Source organism: Benincasa hispida, chromosome 1, assembly GCF_009727055.1.
Source record: "Benincasa hispida cultivar B227 chromosome 1, ASM972705v1, whole genome shotgun sequence".
Classification (NCBI taxonomy): domain Eukaryota; kingdom Viridiplantae; phylum Streptophyta; class Magnoliopsida; order Cucurbitales; family Cucurbitaceae; genus Benincasa; species Benincasa hispida.
The window spans coordinates 24,784,774-24,802,866 of NC_052349.1; the positions used below are offsets into that span (position 1 = coordinate 24,784,774).

Here is an 18,093-nt window from a genome sequence, read left to right on the forward strand (position 1 = left end):
TAAAAAAATAAAACCCTCTTACATTCAAAAATGATAAGTTGGTATTATTAAAATTTAATAATTAAGTTCTGTATTTAAACTTTATGTGTGTAGTATCAATGGAAATTTTTGGGATGGAAATCCTAGTTTTGACTTTTAACACAAAGTGTGGACAATTTTTTATATTAATTTTATTTTTTACTCATTTTAAATGACTTCCACGTGATGTCCTCACAATTTGTTTCTCTTTCATATCTTTAATTACTTGAAAATTGTAACAAACCGAATTAAAATTATTTTTCTTATTCTTATTTGAAAAATATTTAGGTGTCAGTGAAAATTTGTCATTTGCTTATTTATTTTATTTTATTTTTTTTCTGGAGTATGGAATTAGATAAGCCTCATTGCCCTTTTTATTTTATTTTGGAAGACCATAAAAGGAATCTGCCAACAAATTAGGGATGACCTAAAAATTTTTATATATAGTTTAAAAATTAAAAAACAATAATGGAATAAAAAGAAATATTCAACAACAACACTAAATCGAATATTTTAACCTATCACTTCTAAATTGATAGGAAGGTTGAGTCACGTTTATGCATTTGAACAAAAATTCCATTATAATTTTTTTATTTTTTAAAAAAATGGAAGTTACTTTCCAAATAAATTCGAGTTCATCGATCCAAGCAAAAACTTCCTCTCTCGCTTGACCTAAGACTGTTTGGATTCCAAGAAAATTACTCAAACAAAAAGTTTAGTTAAATCCTATCGTGCAACAGATTGAAATTGAAAATGCAAAGAATTAAGAAGAGATTATATATATTCTGAAGCTTTGTAAGCACTAAGAATGGATTATATACACAGAAACCACAATTCCAATTACAAATCCTTGCTCGGAAAATTTTGATGAACGAGGATGGAGATCGAGCTAAGCAAAATAAAAAATCGAAAACCATCAAATCGATATGGACATTTCAATCGATCTACAAAGAGGAAAAAGAAAAGAAAAGAGAGTTAGAATTTGAAACACCAGACGATTTTCAAGAACTCAAAGCAGTTGAATGATTCTAGCCTTCTTTTGCTCTTCTTTCTCAGAGCTTTCATGGCGGACTCTGTTTCCAAGAATCGGACTGTTTCTTCCGTGTAAACTGCATCCCATGCGTATTCTTTCATATCATCCTTACCGAAGAAAATGTCTCCGACGACGACACCGCCTCTCTCGCCGTCGCCACCGCCGCCGCCGAATTCGAAGGGAAGAATATCTCTGGCCATCGGCGAGTAAGTCTTTTGGAGAAAGGAAAATTTTGAAGGGCTACTTTGTTGTTTAATGGTTGTATTTATATAGAGATATAAATAAATAGGAGAAAAAGTTAATAATAATTTATAGGGTTGAGATAAGGATAAAAATTGGTTTGGTTTGGTTAGGCAAAATCTTTAGTTTGGATGTTAATATTTTAATGGTTATGATTCAACCTTCCTCAATTTACTGAATCATAGTTGGATTCAAAGTTCAGTTACTTTAAGTCTTATTTTAACTTCTTTGAGTTTTACTATTTCATACAGATTTTTTTTCTTTAATTTATATTTCATCTTTTTTATCATATAAATTTTGAAAATGAAAAGTATAATTCAACCAAATTTATTTAATTTCTATCCTTCTTAAAAGCTGAAGTTTTTTTTTTCAACTAAATTTTGATCACATTAATTAATTAATATTTTTTTAAAAAAAAAAACCAAAATATATAATTCTGGATAAAAGTGAAAATAAAATTTTGAAATTAAACCCAAGCTAAATTGAAAAATATAATGACCATGGATGAATGGGAGAAAGATAAGTATAGATATGTTTGAACCATATAGATGAAGATTCAATCTACAAACTCATTGTCAGTTTTAAATTCGGTCTCGCCTATATCAACCTAATTTGTTTATCATGGACTACGTATTCATTCTAAGTCACGGTCACATTCATCACAACATTACATTTTTTAATAAAAAACTCTATGCAAGAAATCTGTAGAATCAAATTTTATGTATAGAGATTTTTCCATTTAATACTCAAATAACATTTTTCTAGCAAACCTTCATAAAATTATCAGAAATAGATAGGAGTGTTCAAAAAAATCTGATAACCGACCAACCCGACTACCCAACCCAAAACAACGGGTTGGGTTAAAAATTTTAAAAAAATTAAATTCCTAGGCAGAAAAGAAACCACGCCAAAAATTTAAATTCCTAGGCAGAAAAGAAACCACGCCGGCCTGAACTGAGTGAGCCGCTTACAGTTTTATTATTATTATATATATATTAAAAAAAAACAAAGCAGAAAAGAGAAATCGAAGAATCCATCGTATTTGTCGAAATGAAACCCTCGTCGTCGCCCTCGCCGCTTCCGATCAAAATGATAAAAAACGAAACCTCGCCTCTTCGCTCGCCCTCGCCGCTTCCGTTGAAACGAAATCCCTCCGCTTCCAATCGAAACCCCTTCGCTCGCCCACGCATCACGCTTCCGATCCGGTCTCCCCCAGTCCCTTTGCTTCCAGTTTCAGTACTAACTCACGCTTTCGCTTTCGGTACATTTTTTTGGTACTTTTGCTTATCTATTTAATTTTGGGGGTTTTATTTGGGATTTGTGATCCTATTTTTTTATGTTTTTCTAGACATTTGTAGAGATTATTGTGTTGTCCACAAAATATTGATAGTTTTGAACGGTAAATTATTAGAGGTTTCATTTGTTTTGCTGTCCAAATTTTTTTTGTTCCATTCAACCGTGATTGATTAATAAATTAATTTTTATTCAATTCGAACGTGATTGCTGTCCAAGTTTTTTTTTGTGCTATTCAATTGTAAATTATTAGAGCTTTCATTTGAATTGTAAATCGCTATTTCATTCAACTGTGATTGAGTAATAAATTAATTTTTGTTCCATTCAAACGTGATTGCTATCCAAGTTTTTTTTGTGCCATTTAATTGTTCCATTCAATTGTAAATTATTCGAGTTTTCATTTGAATTGTAAATCGCAATTCCATTCAAATGTAGATTTATTACTAAATTAATTTTTGTTCAATTTCGCAATGTCTTGAGAACAGTTAGATTTTTCAAAGTCGTCACAACGGACATGGAATCAGACATTGCTGAATCACCATTTTCAAACTTCCCCGTGAGTAAAATAATTTAATTTTTATTGTGTACATATATTATTTATGTGTGATTGATTGATGATTGATCTTTATACATGAGTTGTTATGAGTTAATTGAGAAGCTAATGTTTTTTTTTTTTTTTTNATGAAGGGATAGAGTTCATTATTAGCCAACCCGAATTTTTGGGTTGGTCTACAAAATTCTTCCAACCCAACCCAAACCATGTATACCCCTAAAAATAATCCAAACCATGTATACCCCTAAAAATAATCGTTAAAAAAAAAAGCTAGCTAGATATTATGCGAATTTTCAAATTCAATTATCTTTACAAAATATTTGTATCAAATATTTACATAATTTTCAAATCTTTTGCCCAATTTCTGTTTTTACAATTATATGAATTTCTAAATTAATAAATATCGAAGACCGATCTCAAATGAGATAGACCGAGAAAACTATTCTTAACAATTTTTTTTAAAAAAAATAGTAGTTTTGGAAAGGGAAAACTCGAAGAGAGTATTTTTGAGAATTTGCATTGGTCGGCTCTTCAATAATTAATTAGGATTATCTATCTAATCATTTGATTGATATACCAATAATGTAGGAGAAAAAGAAACCCACCAACCAAACCAAAATTTGTATATTCGTATAATGTAGACAATCAGAGATAGCGACAAGCAATGACCACACCACCCATAATATTCCACCAAGTCTCCATAAAATTGTATATAACTCAGGCCAAAAAAAATAAAATATTAAAGAAATTGAAAATATAAATGATTCAAGACTGTGCAAGTTCATTAGACTCTCGGGGGTGGTCCAAGTCTGAGAAAAGCTCATTGAAACTATCTAATGTATGCTGTGGTGGTTATCTTATCTACGATGGGATCTACAGAGCCTGCATTTCCAAATTGGTCTGCCCATTGCCCATGTTGGAAGATGAAGTTGTGCCTCCATCATCATTTTCCGACTTCATTTCTTGAACCGGTGGCGGGTTCACGATAGTCATTGGCACCGCAAAGTTATCGGCTAGACGTCCCTTCATCTCCCTGTGTTCTTGACATAGCGCGCACCAGTGCAGGCAACAATGTGTCATGCAAGGATCACATGGGGAGTTCTGCAATCACCAGTACGACTAATTAGTAGCATACAACACGTACCGAAGAAAAACACATGACCGTCACAACTATCTCGACTCCATGTAGCATTGATTGGTCCGATGCTGATCTCCAACTTTTGAGATGTTGGTCACACATTTCTAAAAGAACGGGAATCATCGTTTTAAATCATCACATCCATGATTTATGTCATGAGTTTCTAAAGTGTAACTCGAGATTCTATCTTAGATCTAGCTATTCGAGCTTCCCCACAAAGGGAGGTTACTCTTTTCAGGCTTGATGCGGACCGGTGCATGACAGTTATAGAAAAACATTTAACAGCTTTCTTAGGCTTGTATTAACATCATACCAATGTTAGAGAATGAAATCGTTCTATGCCAGATACCCAATGCAATCCACAAAATTCTCTTACATGGGGAGATTTTCTCCTCGTAAAACACACAAGAGGACGTTCGGGATCCACAAAACACGATTACACGAAGCAAACAATTCTAGAACAAGTGATGCTTTAATTCAATATGCTTGACAATCATTAAAAAAACAAATAAATTAGTTAGAATCCGGCTATTTTCAGAGTCTGCAACCACAAATTGTCCAGATCGCACATAAACAGAATATTACCTTAAGATGATACTTCTTCTGCAAAGATTGGCGGACGAGTCCAGTGTATATACCACACATCCACCAGGTAAACAATAATCCCTCACAAATGAGAAAAGACGTGTTTGGATCAATGCAATGGAACGCTGCAGTTGCTGCCGCCAAGGCAATGCCACCTTCAACAAATATAGCATGACAAACACATGGCCTCGTCCAATCCATATCGTCGTCTCTCAAGCTTTCAACATTGCGGCCAAACAAAACACATGGACAGAATAGTCCAGTCCAGCCTGTATGCACAAAATAGGCATACATAATGAGTAACATCAATTGTACGATAGGGATGGTATCAGAGGGATACTAAGGGTATATTAGCAATTAGTTAAGTAGTTAGGAAAGTCTGGTTATCAATACAGTGAGTAAGGAGGAGACAGGCAATATTTTGTAGTATGAATCAAGGCTTGAGAGTATCTCAAGATTGGGAGGGTCCGAGTACTTCAAACACTTGGTTGATCTTGTAATTTTGTTATTGTTTATCTTTCAATATATTCAGGTTCTATCATCGTAGATTTGCAGAAGTTTGAACTTTTAACATTTATAAGGTTTCCCAAACGTTCCATGTCTGTAGAAGTGGAAAGAGAGCAACCGAGGAAGCTAAGAAAACTTGGAAGGATTCGTAGTTTAGGTAAGGATAGGTAGGGAGGTAATGGTAAAAAAACACATCTCAAAGTTCTCATAGTGTTTGGATAATTAAAAGCAATGTTGAAACTTCTAAAATTAAGTGTTTTGAAGAAAAACGTGCTTAAAAAGTCAATGCAAACATGCCGTTAATTAGTGCTTCTAAAAAAGTGCTAGAGAAGTACTTTCACTTGAAACGCAGTACTTTCAAAAGTCAAAACTTCAGTCTTGCCTTGAGTAAACACGAACGTTCTTTCTCATTCTTCCATAATTACCCCACAAATTCTATCACAGCTTATTTCTATAATTCACTTGACTAAACAAGGTCTGCAATTGTAAGCCTTTGATGCTCAGAAACATAATTCAAAAGAAAGTGCGTCACTGACAAGCTTTAATCTTAGAAATAATTTGGAGAAATTTTGTTCACCCGACCAAATAAATCATTATCATAATGCAAAGCTGCTTACCAAGATTCCATCTGAGAACCATAGATTAAGAAGTTAAGAAGCACAGATACGAGATACAGATACGACATGCACAGACACAACGACACATCATTCTTTGAAAATCAAGGACACAATACAACAAAGACATGTTTATAAAAATATACATTTTTATTCTAGAAGAAAATTCAAAGTAAAAGGGTTGATGCATTTATATGTTTAAAATATTAGTTTGATGTATTCCACACTAAAAAATTATTATTATTGTCATATTATGTGGCCTTTTAGTCTACTCAACAAGTGTTCTATGCATGTCTTAACACATTTGTTGCACTTGTGTCCAACAAGTGGTAGAGTGTCCAAATGTTAGACACAGACACGCTAGCCCAAACTAAAGTGTCTGTGCTTCATAGTTAAAGAAGAATACTATATATATGGAAAACTTACAACTCTGTGGATCTTCTGCACAGCCAAAAATCCCAGTTGTCCAAGGTTCATCTGCTGGAGGCTCAAAACTTTCAGGTAGCGGCTGTCCACACTCGTTACATTTTCTTACATTTAACTGAAATTCAGCAAGAGGATTACAACTGTTAATGGTATGTTTTTCGTTTTCTCTAGGATATTCTATCTACAAAAAGTTCCTAACAGAGCTATATAAATGGGCATACACGTACTATAAAGAGCACAACCCAGAAAACCATAGAATAGTATGAGTATCTGCAAAAGAATCCTAGTACGCAGCAAAAGAAGTCAAACAGATGCAAATCAAGAAATCCAAAAGTGCTTCAGTGTAATGGAAGACTCTACTACAGAAGAAAAAGAAGGTTGATATCAGATAAAAATTTCAAAATATGTTAGCTAGAAGTTTCTATTGATTATATCCCTAGAGATACCACTTAAACCACCTGACTAACAATACCATCAACATCTAACAAACAAACAGTTTAAACAAGTACGCGTGTTGTTAGCACATTATTGACACACAATAAACAGGAACAGGGCAACATCACCGAAGTTTAGCATTCCTCCATTATTTAACATTCATCAATCTTAATAAACAACAGACCCTACAACTTTTAATGTAAAAAAAAAGGCTGCCATAAGTTGTACCCTAAGAAAAGCTAATGTGGATACAAGACACACAACACGACATGGACACGACAATATGCCATTTTTTAAAATCTAGGACATGACATGGCAAGGACATGTTTATTAAAATATACATTTTTAAAAATATATCTCATTTTTGTACCAGAAGAAAATTCAAAGTAAATGGATTGATCATTATGGACCTTTTTAGTCTAATCAAAAAGTGTTCTATATATGTCTAATAGGCACTACTAAGTATTCGATACGCATCCAACAATGAGTGTCCAAGTGTATAACACATGTCGGACACAAACATACTAGCCAAACTAAAGTGTTTGTACTTCTTAGGTTGAACCTATCACCTCATAAACATCTAAATGTCTACCTTGCTCCTTTGAGGATTGCCTCATTGGACTCGTTGCATATATGAGATATACACTTCACAACAAAAAACATACCAATTCTACATTTTCTATAACATTTATTTAGGGAACTTTTACATCGAAATGCACAACTTCTAGAACAATTCATTCACACCTAGTGAATTGTCTCACAATTGGATCTACAGACGAAACTACAAAATCTTGAAGTGAGAGATAAATTTGCTTTGCAAGTTCTACCCCCATACAAAAAAAAAAAAAAAAAAAAAAAAAAAAAAAAAGGGAAAGAGAAGAAAAGAAAACCCAATGATATCAACAGAAAAGCTCAAATCTACAGAGAGAAGTGTAAGAAACAATAGCAAAAATAATTCCAAGTAATGTAAGCCTTTCCCCCTCAATTAACCTGAGGAACTTCAATAGGCTGGTTAAGCTCCCCTGGCTTGATATCTTCCAAAGGCGCTTGATCTTTCTTCAATTTCACATACCGAGAAGGCGCAGCCCCATCCCCCATCTGAGATCGTTCACCGACAAAAGAGAATCAATAATAAATCAAGAACCCCACAATTTATTTTTCTGGGAAACTGAAAATTTGTAAGAAAATTGCATCCAATCCAACAATCTCCCATCATTTCAAAGCATTGCATCGACAGAACAGGGGAAGAAATGATTTATACTCAAGCTTATAAGAATCAAACCTTGGGGGCAAAAATAAACAGACCCTTCAACTAATCTTCGTCCGGGACTATGAAAAATGCAAAGATCAAAGTGAAGAACAACAAAACGGAAAGATGTAAACGATTCTTACTAACCCCAGCAAGAAAATAAAGTTGCCCGACAAATCTTCAGCTGAAATGCTTCGCTTAATAGTCGAAGATCTGATTTTTTTTCTCCCAAGATTAGTGAAGTTGAAGAAGAGTCAACCGATCCAAAATTTTCTTTCCCCCAACTTGAAGAAAAAACGAAGATACGTACAATACAATTAACCACAGTAGTCAAATTGGAAGCGTTTGTTTTGTACTGTAAAATGGGTGGGTACTGGGTAGATAAGACTTTCCGAACCGCCCGGATTATGTTTGGCGACAATTTTGGAAAAGAAGCGATTTTTTTTCTTTATAGAAATTTATTAAATGAAAAAGATTCGATTTTTTTAATAGAATCGAATGTAATTTGGTTTTCAGTTAAATTTCGAAACTTTTATACTTGGTTCGGTTTTATAATTTGGTTACCCCTTAGAAATTCCATAGAATCGGTGTTTGAGACTTTTTAGGCATCCATAATGCTAATGATATGATAATTTCAAATGCAATGAGATCTAACATTCGATTTTCTTTTTTTTTTTTTGTTTCATAATTGAAAGTGAGCCTTGATATGAAATTTAGGTAAACATATAAAATGTAATAAAAATAAATTTATTTGTTTTAAATTACTATTGATTTATTACATTTACGTGATCTAAATATGTTCCAATGATAAATTTTGATTTATGACGTAAATAATGTTTTTCCTTTTTATTATTATTATTATTTTGTTTGAAAGAATCTATTTTCACTGTTTGGCATTAATATGATTGAACAAAACAATTCGTTGAATTTATGTTAGTTTTTTTCAAGTTGATTCTTTTTTTTTTTTTTTTTTTTTTTGAAATGTTCAAGATTAAATTTTAACATTTTTATATTTGGATGAATCTTTATACATAGGCTAAGGATTTTTTTTTTTTTTTAATTTTTAGAAAAAATATAAACTAAGGATCTTTAATTTTACCATTACAATATCTTTTTAAATAATAATGGTTGACTGCAATTATACATTCATCTCTATTATATTTAACAACAATTGTAATGTAAGGCAAATATGAGTTTTTTTAGACATACAAACCTGGGTTTAATTTAATTGATTTAGACATATATTTTAACCGAAGCTAAAAATTTGAATTCCCAAACAATATATGCATTATTTCTAGGCAATGTTTTCAATTAAATTATTAAGTTTAGCCAAGCTTGAATTTGGTCATTATTCCTTTGGATTATAAGTATTGGGGATAAAGGTAACAAGTAACTGTGTCCTCCCTAACAAGCTCCATTAGGGGCTGGAAATTTAGAAGGGTTCATACTCTTTGAGCTAATTTTCTAACTCATTTGGATTAAAAGTGTTAGGATAAATATCAACTTATATCTTTAAATTTTGGTAGTTGTATGAATTAAAATTCTAAACTAATAATTGTATCAATTTGATTTCATTTGATTATATCATATAAAACTTATAATTTGAGTCATTTAAGCTTCTATGTTTTCATAAGTTTATCAATTTAAACCATTCATTACGATTACCTTTGAAAATCATACATGCATTAATTCTCAAATGTGTATAGATTTCTTCAAATAGCGGTTTTACAAAATAGAATATTAGAGTAAATGTATTTGACAATTCTCAAACAAATTTTTTTATTATAATTCTAAATCGATTCATTTATAAATGTTTAGGGGTTTAATTGATACAGTTGTAAATTTCACACGAGTTTTTTCCTCCAAACATAATGTAATGAATGATATAAATTGATACAATCACAAACTAGCTCCAAAGTTTAAATTGATATAATTATTATTTCAGGTCTGAAATTGATATTGTTCTTAAAATTTGTAGAAGACCCAACAAGTGAGAATCAATATCAATTGAGGAGAAAATGACATTGTCAGGATTTAAATAAAGGATCTCCTGGACCGCCTACGCTGCTACCATGATAAATCAACGATTGACCAAAAAACTTAAGTGATTGGTTAAATATAAACTTAATATTATTTATCTAACACTATTTGCAAAATTGGATTGCTGAATTTCAATACTCTTTTCAACAACACCATAGACATAACTTTTGAGGTAAAGATGAAAGGAATATAATAAAACCTTCAAAAGTATAGAGATGAAATGGATATAATAGTTGATGAAACATAGGAAACTGAAAAATGTAACGTAAACATTTTGATCCTAAGAGGGCCAATTTCTATACCAACCAGCCCAAGCAGAGACCAACCCACTTATCCCAAGAGTGATTGTATGGTTGCAAAATGGATTAGGCTCAATCTCAGCCAGTCCAATTATCAAATCTGCAACATTAGCTGCCACTGCCATCAGCCTCATAATTCTATCACCATTAATTTTGTTCACTCTCTCTTCTTTTGAATCCTCTTCAGAACTCCTCAGCTTTCTCTCTGCCTCAATCCCTTGTTTAAGCATAATAATATCAGCAACTATGAAGAATATATAGCCAAAAGACTCACCAAAGGCTGATATAAAGCTCATCTTTTTGGCTAACTTTGCATCAAGAGTCCCAATTCTTGACAGCCAAAGCAAGTGATCAAAGAAGAAGTAAACCATTTCACCTGCATTAGCAAGAACAGCAAGGAACCGAAACGTCGGGGTGGAGCCAGGGGAGCGTCGCAGGGCATTGAAACCGGTCAGGAAGCGGCCGGTTCGGAAGGCTTTTCGACTGAGCCCCGAAGCAACTTCCCAATTCTTGGCTCTTGTTGCCTTGTCTGGATGAGAGGTTTCAAGATGCCAGTGAACTAACTTGGAGACATATTGGAAGGTCTTTACAAGCTTGTCTATGCCATCTCTTTTGGCTAAGAAGATGACTAGTTTATCCACTGTGTCAGTCATGGTGGATGGCTGTTGTTTGAAGCCAAGAAGATGGGTTGCAGCAGAGTTTTTGGCTGAGAAGTTTAATGGTTTTTGGTTCATGGAGTTTTGTAAAGACTAAGTTTGAAAAATATATGTATGGGAAATTAAATGAGAGCCACAAACTATAGGCTTGTTGATAATTGTGTGTGGTATGGCATATTACTTGTGGTTGGACAATATTTTTTCCTCCTCTGTTCTAGTAGTTTTTTCATTTTGTTTTGTTTTGCATTTTGTCTCTTTACATTATTCTTTTCCCTCCTTGTTTTCCTGTTAAGTTAGATGGGCTTCAACTTATATGGCTAAGAGAAAACTTAGAAATGACAATTTCATTTAGTGCTAAAGGTCTCGTTCGACAATCATTTGGTTTTTGGTTTTTATAAATTAAGCTTATAAACATCATTTCCGCCAATAAGTTTCTTTGTTTTGTTATCTACTTTCTAGGAATGTTTTCAAAAAACTAAATCAAATTTTGAAAAGTAAAAATGGTAGTTTTCAAAAACTTGTTTTTGTTTTTAGAATTTGATTAAGAATGAAAATGTTTCTTAATAAATATAGAAACTATATCATAAAAATCGAGAGGAAATAAACATAAATTTCAACGACTGAAAAGTAAACAAAATCGTCATAAAAAATGTATGATGAAATGTCATGAAGGTGTATGTACGGTTCTTGGCTATGTAAATTACATAAAGACCAAGCAGTAGTGAAAATATTGACAACAAATTACCTAATGTAAACAAAACTAATGAAGTGTCCATCATATTACCTAATAATTATTATAAAATGGTAATGATCGTAAGGCCAAAGATGTTTCAGTAAAAAAAATTACTAATCTAAGTTGACACGCCGCATCTTACATACAAGGTTTGCTGTTGGAAGATCAAGCTCCTTTCCAGAATCAGATTTGAGAAGATCTTTAAGCTGGTCTCTTGGAGTGGCAAAGCAAGTGAGGAATGTAGCGAGAGCTGGAGGAATTTGCATCGATAGAGCAGAGAGCACATTTGTCAGATACTCAACATCGACAGACAACTGTTGCGCCCCACGATCCGTAACATATTGTATGCCACGCAGTTGCTCTGTGAAAAGTGCAGCGGTACCCTCAGCAACCTTCAGAAAACAGAACAAAGATCCAGTTAAGTGGTTCACTACGAAGTTACAAACACAGAGGGTCATGATACATTGATACTCCGCAGTATGCTCTATGTTATGGTAACTAATTAACACACAGATTCTAGATAAAATCATCGGGTATCCATAATGAGAACACCAGAATTTCAATCATGGATAATTGGGCTGCTTTCTTCAACTTCTTGATGGGTGTTCGGCCTACTGACTTCATAAGTCAGTCAATTCCACTAACTTAGATAATAGTATCCACTAACTATTGAAGTTTACACATTTGTCGAGAAATTTCATCTTCCCATCTATCTCTCTTTTGTACATTTATCGAGAAACTTCATCTACTCCTCTTTCTCTCCTTTGTATATTTATTGAGGAATTTTATCTTCACAACTATGCACCCCAACAGAGACTTACTAACTCCAATATACTAACTTTATACACCCAGCCCTTTCCTTCTTTTACCGATGGGACTTCTTTTTTACTCACCTGGTTTGATGCACCCAAATGTATGCTTTCATTTTTCCCTTTTTCGATAGACTTGGGTTTTTTTTAAAAATAATATATGAAGAAACCATGTATGTTAGGAAGCAGTTCCTTTAGAATCTGAAAGAAAAATTTTTAAAATCGCAATATTTGGTCAAATCGTTGAAATTTTACTGAATGTAGCTATGGTACCTTGCACATCCATTCTGCAGCGAAAAACTGAGCCTCATCATTGTTGGCATTGCTATTAGAGATACCCTCAGCAAGTGGCTCCAGCTGTTGCGGTAAAGTGAGAAGATATTCACCAACACTGGTAACGTAAGACTGGGGGTAAGAACTGAAAGTTGGAAGAGGTAAGGCACTATGTTCCTCAACTGAAGACCATATTGGCAAACGAGATACATCGCTTAGGCGTTGTCGTACTTTGGATATGAGAACATCATATACGAGTTCATTAACCTTGTCTGCAAATGCTGCAACTCTTTGAGATGCGAGTGGAAGAGCATGGAAACGTGGATCTTTTGACTGCATGAAATTAAAGAAACTACTCAGATGCTAAACAGAAGAGAAAGATCAATCGAGCCCAAAAAACTAGTGGCAATTGACAAGAGAGAAACAATAGAATACAATTAAGCAGCTAAGAAACTTCTCCCTCTCTCTCCCACTTAAAAAGGAAGGTCTGGGCATTTTCTGAGGTAAGTAATGGTATGGTGAAAGATGATCCAACTACTAAGCTTGCATGGCATAAGTTGAAACTAAAATCTAAGTGCATGGTCGGCATACAATATACCTTCATCTATAAAAATAGAATTTATTCTCCATTTAGTTTTGAAGTCTCAATTTGAGAGGTTTTTGACCAGTAAAATTTATAAATGAAAGCACTACAAATCTACCTGGAAAGCAGGGAAACGGGCATCTCACAGAGAAAAAACACAAGGAGAAAAGAAGTGAACGAGTAGTAAGAGTAGTACAAAAATTGATTAACCTGATCTAAGAGGTTGAAAAGCTTTTTTGCCTTCTCAGGAACATCGACAAGCCGAATAGCTGCCATATCCAAGGCAGCCCTGCCGCCCATAGTCACTTCCCTATTGCTGTAATCACTGACTATGTGAGACTGATTTTGGTCCAAACTCGAACCAAAGACTGAAACAGATAAGGTTGTGCTCAGTCTTGCAAGAGTAGCCCTCAAAGTAGCTTCAAATACAGAAGACCTGCTAGTCAAACAATCAGCCACAGTTAGTATCTGTAGGGTCCCCTGGACGATGGACCACTCTTCCTCATTTGACATCAAGTCAACTTTGCGTGCTCCATCCTTCTTGTCCAGGCCAGTTTCCTTCTTTAACCCAACACCATCACTACTCTGATCTATTCCACAGACAACTCTCAGGGATTTTAGAGTTTCCTGGAGTGAAGAAATATACTGTAACATCACATCATCAAGAGCTAGAAGTATTTCATCAGCCTCAGAACCACCCGTAAAGCTAATGCACCTCTCAACAGCTGCTTCAAGAAATAAAATAACTTGTGGGATAGACTCCTCCATTCTGCGTACCGTTTCACTAAGTTCAATCCCTTGGGCCCCCACACCTCGAGTGACAGCTCCTCTAAGATCTACCTCTGCAATTTCAGCTGAAAGGATAGCACGCTCCATCTGTCCGTATCTAGGAACAAGGAGAATAAATAATTGTTGGATGTATTGCAAGAACATAATACTCTCATTGAATACGGGGGAAAAATAGTGCATAAATTTCTAGAAACAACAAGATTATCACCATCTATGATGTTACCTTTGTTTAAAGGCTTCAAAAGGAAAATATACAGCCTTCAGCGTGTTGGTTAAAATATTAAGATCTGATTCTGAGAACAGATGTTGAATATTCCTAGCCAAGCTTCCCGTCATGTTATGTAAATCAATAAGTGCTTCTATATGCTTTGTTTGAATCTTGACACCTTTTGGCATATCTCCAGATAAAACATCTAATATTCCTGAAACAAAGAAATCATCTGCTTAGGGGGAAGAATATACGGTGCATAGATGACCTCCTGGCACCCCTATACACACCAATACATCATAAACAATATGATGAAGTACTTAAAAAGTCTAAAGTTGATTTGAGATGTTCACTTCAACCTTTCCCCAATGTTCCTGGAACAACATCTGCAGTTGCATGGTTGATACGGGAAATAAAACTTGATCCCACAACTGCCATTATCTCAATCAAAAGCTTTGGGACAAGAACTTTGTAATCATCAGGAAATGCAACCATACACCTGCAGATGACGAGTTCTCGTTTTAACAAATAACAAATAAAAGAAGGAAGCCTCACCACAAGAATGCTGAAAAATTAGCTACAAATCTCAAGAAAAAGAAAAACTAAATAAAGGCATGATTTTCATCACTTATTTCAAATTTGATTTCCAATATGATGAAGTTAAAAACTTAAAATTCAGGGTTAAATTTGACCCAATGAGCTAAGTGTAGAAAAGAAAAAAAAAAAAATCTCAAAAATAATAGAAAGATATTTAATGCTTAAAAAAAAAAAAAAAGAAAGAAAGAAAGAAAAAAGGCAATATTTCCCTACATTGACCAGGGGAGCTTGCAAGGCAAGACCATTATTTATTCCCTGTTGTTCAACTCGTAGTAAAACACGTTGAGCTATCTACCATGCATTCTTTGGAATAAACAGCACATAAAAGGATTAGAACATAAATATTACCACTTCCATTCTTGTTCGAGGTAAAGTAGCAATTCGTCATAAAAACTTGGCAACCAACTGGTGAATGAAACTGATGGAAAACTTGATTGAAAATCATTATTAGTTGTTGGTCTTTCAAATTCATTCTTTTCACTAGCAACTTTATGTGCTCGTTGCTTTGTGTCAAAATCTTCCCAGAGTTGCTTTATAGGCTTCAAGTGAACTTTCGTATAGTTCTGCTCTAGAGATTTGAATCTTCCGATTCGAAGGAGAATTACCCTCAAATCTTGAGCAACATCAACCTGTACGATATATGGAGTTCTTGTAAATCATGAAAAATCACACATTCAAATACAAGCCTTTGCAAAACAAATGTACCTTTCTATTTGCTAGTGCATCTGTTAAACGAGGTTGAACCATACCATCAAGCCTGTCCTCTAAGACCTCAAGTTGCTTCCTCACATTAGCAAACTCAGCAACCTAATAGAACCATCAAATAAATTAACCTTGCACCTAGCAAACACGTAAGCAAGGAAAAGGCACCAATGAAGAATTTTACCTCCCCAACAGCAGACAAGCAATGTCTCATGTTGGCCAAGGTTTCAGCAGCCCGAGGAAGATCGCCACTGGCAAAGACATCTTCCACCGTTGAACTTAATTGAGCCAACCCAGCAGCATCCTATTGAATGCAATTTAAAAAGATACAAGTGCATGCATATGTTATCTGAACATTGGTTAGTGTAAGCACTTACATGAGAACTTGCATACTTCATCTAACAGTTGATACCTGTAATGTTTCATAAGCAGCTTCCATCCTCTGCTTCACAGTATCAACTCTAGCAAGGGCAGCTATAGATTCTGCGGAGGATCCCTCTGCCTACAAAAGATATATTACTTGAAACACTGAGAGTTTTTTTCTTTTTCTTTTTTTCTAGTTAGCAACCACCCAAAAAAAACATAAAAGAATACAGAAATAAAAAAGGAAGGGTGAAATTCCTCCTCCAAGTTTTCTCACAAAAACAAAAACAATATCATGAAAATCCCTTCCATTGGACGAAAACAATATCATGGCATCAAACACTTGTTCTAAATAAACTCCATTTGAACTTTCAAAAATATAACATGTATAGTATCCTCTTCGTATTATCATTCTCAGTACAACAAAACGTTGATACTGTTTGAGCATTATATTCACGTCATCAAAATGGTGTAGAACCCAAATTCACAACTCCGCAGACAAACTATTTAAGTAACAAGAAAATCAAGTCCCAATACCACTAATACAAATTAAGAAGAGTTGAAACTTTCCACAACCTCCCTAGTCTAGCATTCAGTTTCTACCTCCAGACCTTTCCTCCTTTAATTTTTTTTCTTCATAACGTTGGTGCAACATGGTGAATATACATATTATAGAAATACAAACTCATAAAATGCTAAAGAAACTACGGAAAAACAAAGAAAAACATCCTCGAAAATGTATAAAAGAAACAAAAGATCATTGGAAAAGAGAAAACCAAATGAATTGGATGGGATAGGAATGGGTGTCACCTTCTTAAGCTTCTGAAGGATCCCAGAGACGGCAGATCGGAGAGAAACAGCGTCGTCGCGTAAGCGGATAACATCTCGAGTAGCACGAGGAACGCGCAGGAGAGCATTGGCACTGAGCTCCTCGAGTGAGGCAGCGATCTCCTCGGACACCATTTGAAGCTTCATCTCCAAATCGACAAGGTGTTTGTCCAAAGACTCCTGTGGATGGCGAGTCTGGCAAGCGGAGTTGATCCATTTCTTCGGGTCGAAATTCTCTCCGGAGAAGGGGCCTAAATCCAGATTCATCGCTGCTCTGATATTTTTCCGATTCAGATATTCATGAAACTGAAAGCTGACTTGAGATCGGGAGAAGAAGCCCAAGTCACAGACACATCCTCAACCTTCAAATTGAACTGACTCTTCTTCTCTTACACTGGCTAATAGTAATAATTTGGCAGGAAATTGCAACTTGTTACTTTTTCCCCCCTTTTTTTGGATAATTTTTTTCCAATTTATGGATGACTTAAATTTTAGAATATTATTTTGTTTTTTAATATGTGGAACAGAAGAACCAAATCTCTTACCTCGAGATTGATAGATGTTAGTAGAATTAAGGTTTGTGTGTGTTTTCTCCTTTTTGAAATCATATATTTGTAAAATCGTTTAATTTGAGATGCATCAGAGTTGAATCATATTGTTCTGAGGTTATTACTTTGCTTAATGACGTATTAGTGGACCTCTCACAAGTAGCCTTCTCCATTGATGAAGCTAAGTATTGGTCGAAAGAGTAAGTATAACTTGCACACTTCATTGAATAATATTTGGTCGTTTAAATAGCTAAAAGAAGTATGAGTATTGATCAAATGAGAAAAAATTATCTACAACGAAATCATAACTAACCTAACCGATGAAAGATTTATAAAATCAATAGAGTAAGTAATGATCCAATAATAGGCATTGCGTGTAAGATATGGGGATTGTTTCCTTTTCCCATGTTACAATAATTTGGCGCACTCTATTGTGAACAAGACGTTAGATGAATAAGTTTCTTCTCTTCTGCTTTTTCCTTACCCTAAGTGGTTTTTGTTACTTGTAGCTTTTAGTGTAATCCTCCAATTTGGTCTTCTTTTGTGTATTGCTTTCTCTGTAAATGAATAAATA

General features: G+C 34.3%; 3 protein-coding genes across 5 annotated transcripts; all 3 read right to left on the reverse strand.

Annotated features, from left to right (window-relative positions):
* Positions 1-3,747: 3,747 nt before the first annotated feature.
* On the reverse strand, positions 3,748-8,421 carry LOC120070233 (cell number regulator 6-like). 2 transcript variants are annotated; one of them, XM_039022118.1, is made up of 5 exons: positions 8,125-8,421; positions 7,833-7,940; positions 6,408-6,522; positions 4,861-5,129; positions 3,748-4,238 (listed from the first exon to the last, which is right to left on the reverse strand). In XM_039022118.1, the coding sequence occupies exons 2-5, from the start codon at positions 7,938-7,940 to the stop codon at positions 4,011-4,013; spliced, it is 720 nt and encodes a 239-aa protein (XP_038878046.1). In that variant the 5' UTR covers positions 8,125-8,421; the 3' UTR covers positions 3,748-4,010. The 2 variants fall into 2 exon arrangements, with proteins under 2 accessions (XP_038878046.1, XP_038878045.1); XM_039022117.1 differs by having other exon boundaries at positions 8,239-8,420.
* Positions 8,422-10,252: 1,831 nt separating this feature from the next.
* On the reverse strand, positions 10,253-11,277 carry LOC120087563 (peroxisomal membrane protein 11B). Of its 2 annotated transcripts, XM_039044377.1 has the most exons (2): positions 10,807-11,277; positions 10,253-10,647 (listed from the first exon to the last, which is right to left on the reverse strand). In XM_039044377.1, exons 1-2 carry the CDS (start codon positions 11,162-11,164, stop codon positions 10,412-10,414), a joined length of 594 nt encoding a protein of 197 aa, XP_038900305.1. In that variant the 5' UTR covers positions 11,165-11,277; the 3' UTR covers positions 10,253-10,411. The 2 variants fall into 2 exon arrangements, with proteins under 2 accessions (XP_038900305.1, XP_038900297.1); XM_039044369.1 differs by having other exon boundaries at positions 10,253-11,266.
* Positions 11,278-11,698: 421 nt separating this feature from the next.
* On the reverse strand, positions 11,699-17,385 carry LOC120088178 (conserved oligomeric Golgi complex subunit 7). The gene is made up of 10 exons (XM_039045296.1): positions 16,954-17,385; positions 16,193-16,282; positions 15,965-16,084; positions 15,784-15,885; positions 15,427-15,707; positions 14,841-14,980; positions 14,497-14,695; positions 13,695-14,370; positions 12,902-13,234; positions 11,699-12,211 (listed from the first exon to the last, which is right to left on the reverse strand). The coding sequence occupies exons 1-10, from the start codon at positions 17,236-17,238 to the stop codon at positions 11,933-11,935; spliced, it is 2,505 nt and encodes an 834-aa protein (XP_038901224.1). The 5' UTR covers positions 17,239-17,385; the 3' UTR covers positions 11,699-11,932.
* Between the last annotated feature and the right edge of the window lie 708 nt (positions 17,386-18,093).

Coding starts and splice junctions, on each gene's coding strand:
- LOC120088178 (XM_039045296.1), bottom strand. CDS start 17,238: ATGAATCTGGATTTAGGCCCCTTCTCCGGAGAGAATTTCGACCCGAAG. Junction 15,886..15,964: donor GCTTGTCTGCTGTTGGGGAG/GTAAAATTCTTC, acceptor TGGTTCTATTAG/GTTGCTGAGTTTGCTAATGT. Junction 12,212..12,901: donor CTGCAGAATGGATGTGCAAG/GTACCATAGCTA, acceptor TGTTTTCTGAAG/GTTGCTGAGGGTACCGCTGC.
- LOC120070233 (XM_039022118.1), bottom strand. CDS start 7,940: ATGGGGGATGGGGCTGCGCCTTCTCGGTATGTGAAATTGAAGAAAGAT. Junction 6,523..7,832: donor AGCCTATTGAAGTTCCTCAG/GTTAATTGAGGG, acceptor GCTGAATTTCAG/TTAAATGTAAGAAAATGTAA. Junction 4,239..4,860: donor AGAAGAAGTATCATCTTAAG/GTAATATTCTGT, acceptor TGGTGATTGCAG/AACTCCCCATGTGATCCTTG.
- LOC120087563 (XM_039044369.1), bottom strand. CDS start 11,164: ATGAACCAAAAACCATTAAACTTCTCAGCCAAAAACTCTGCTGCAACC.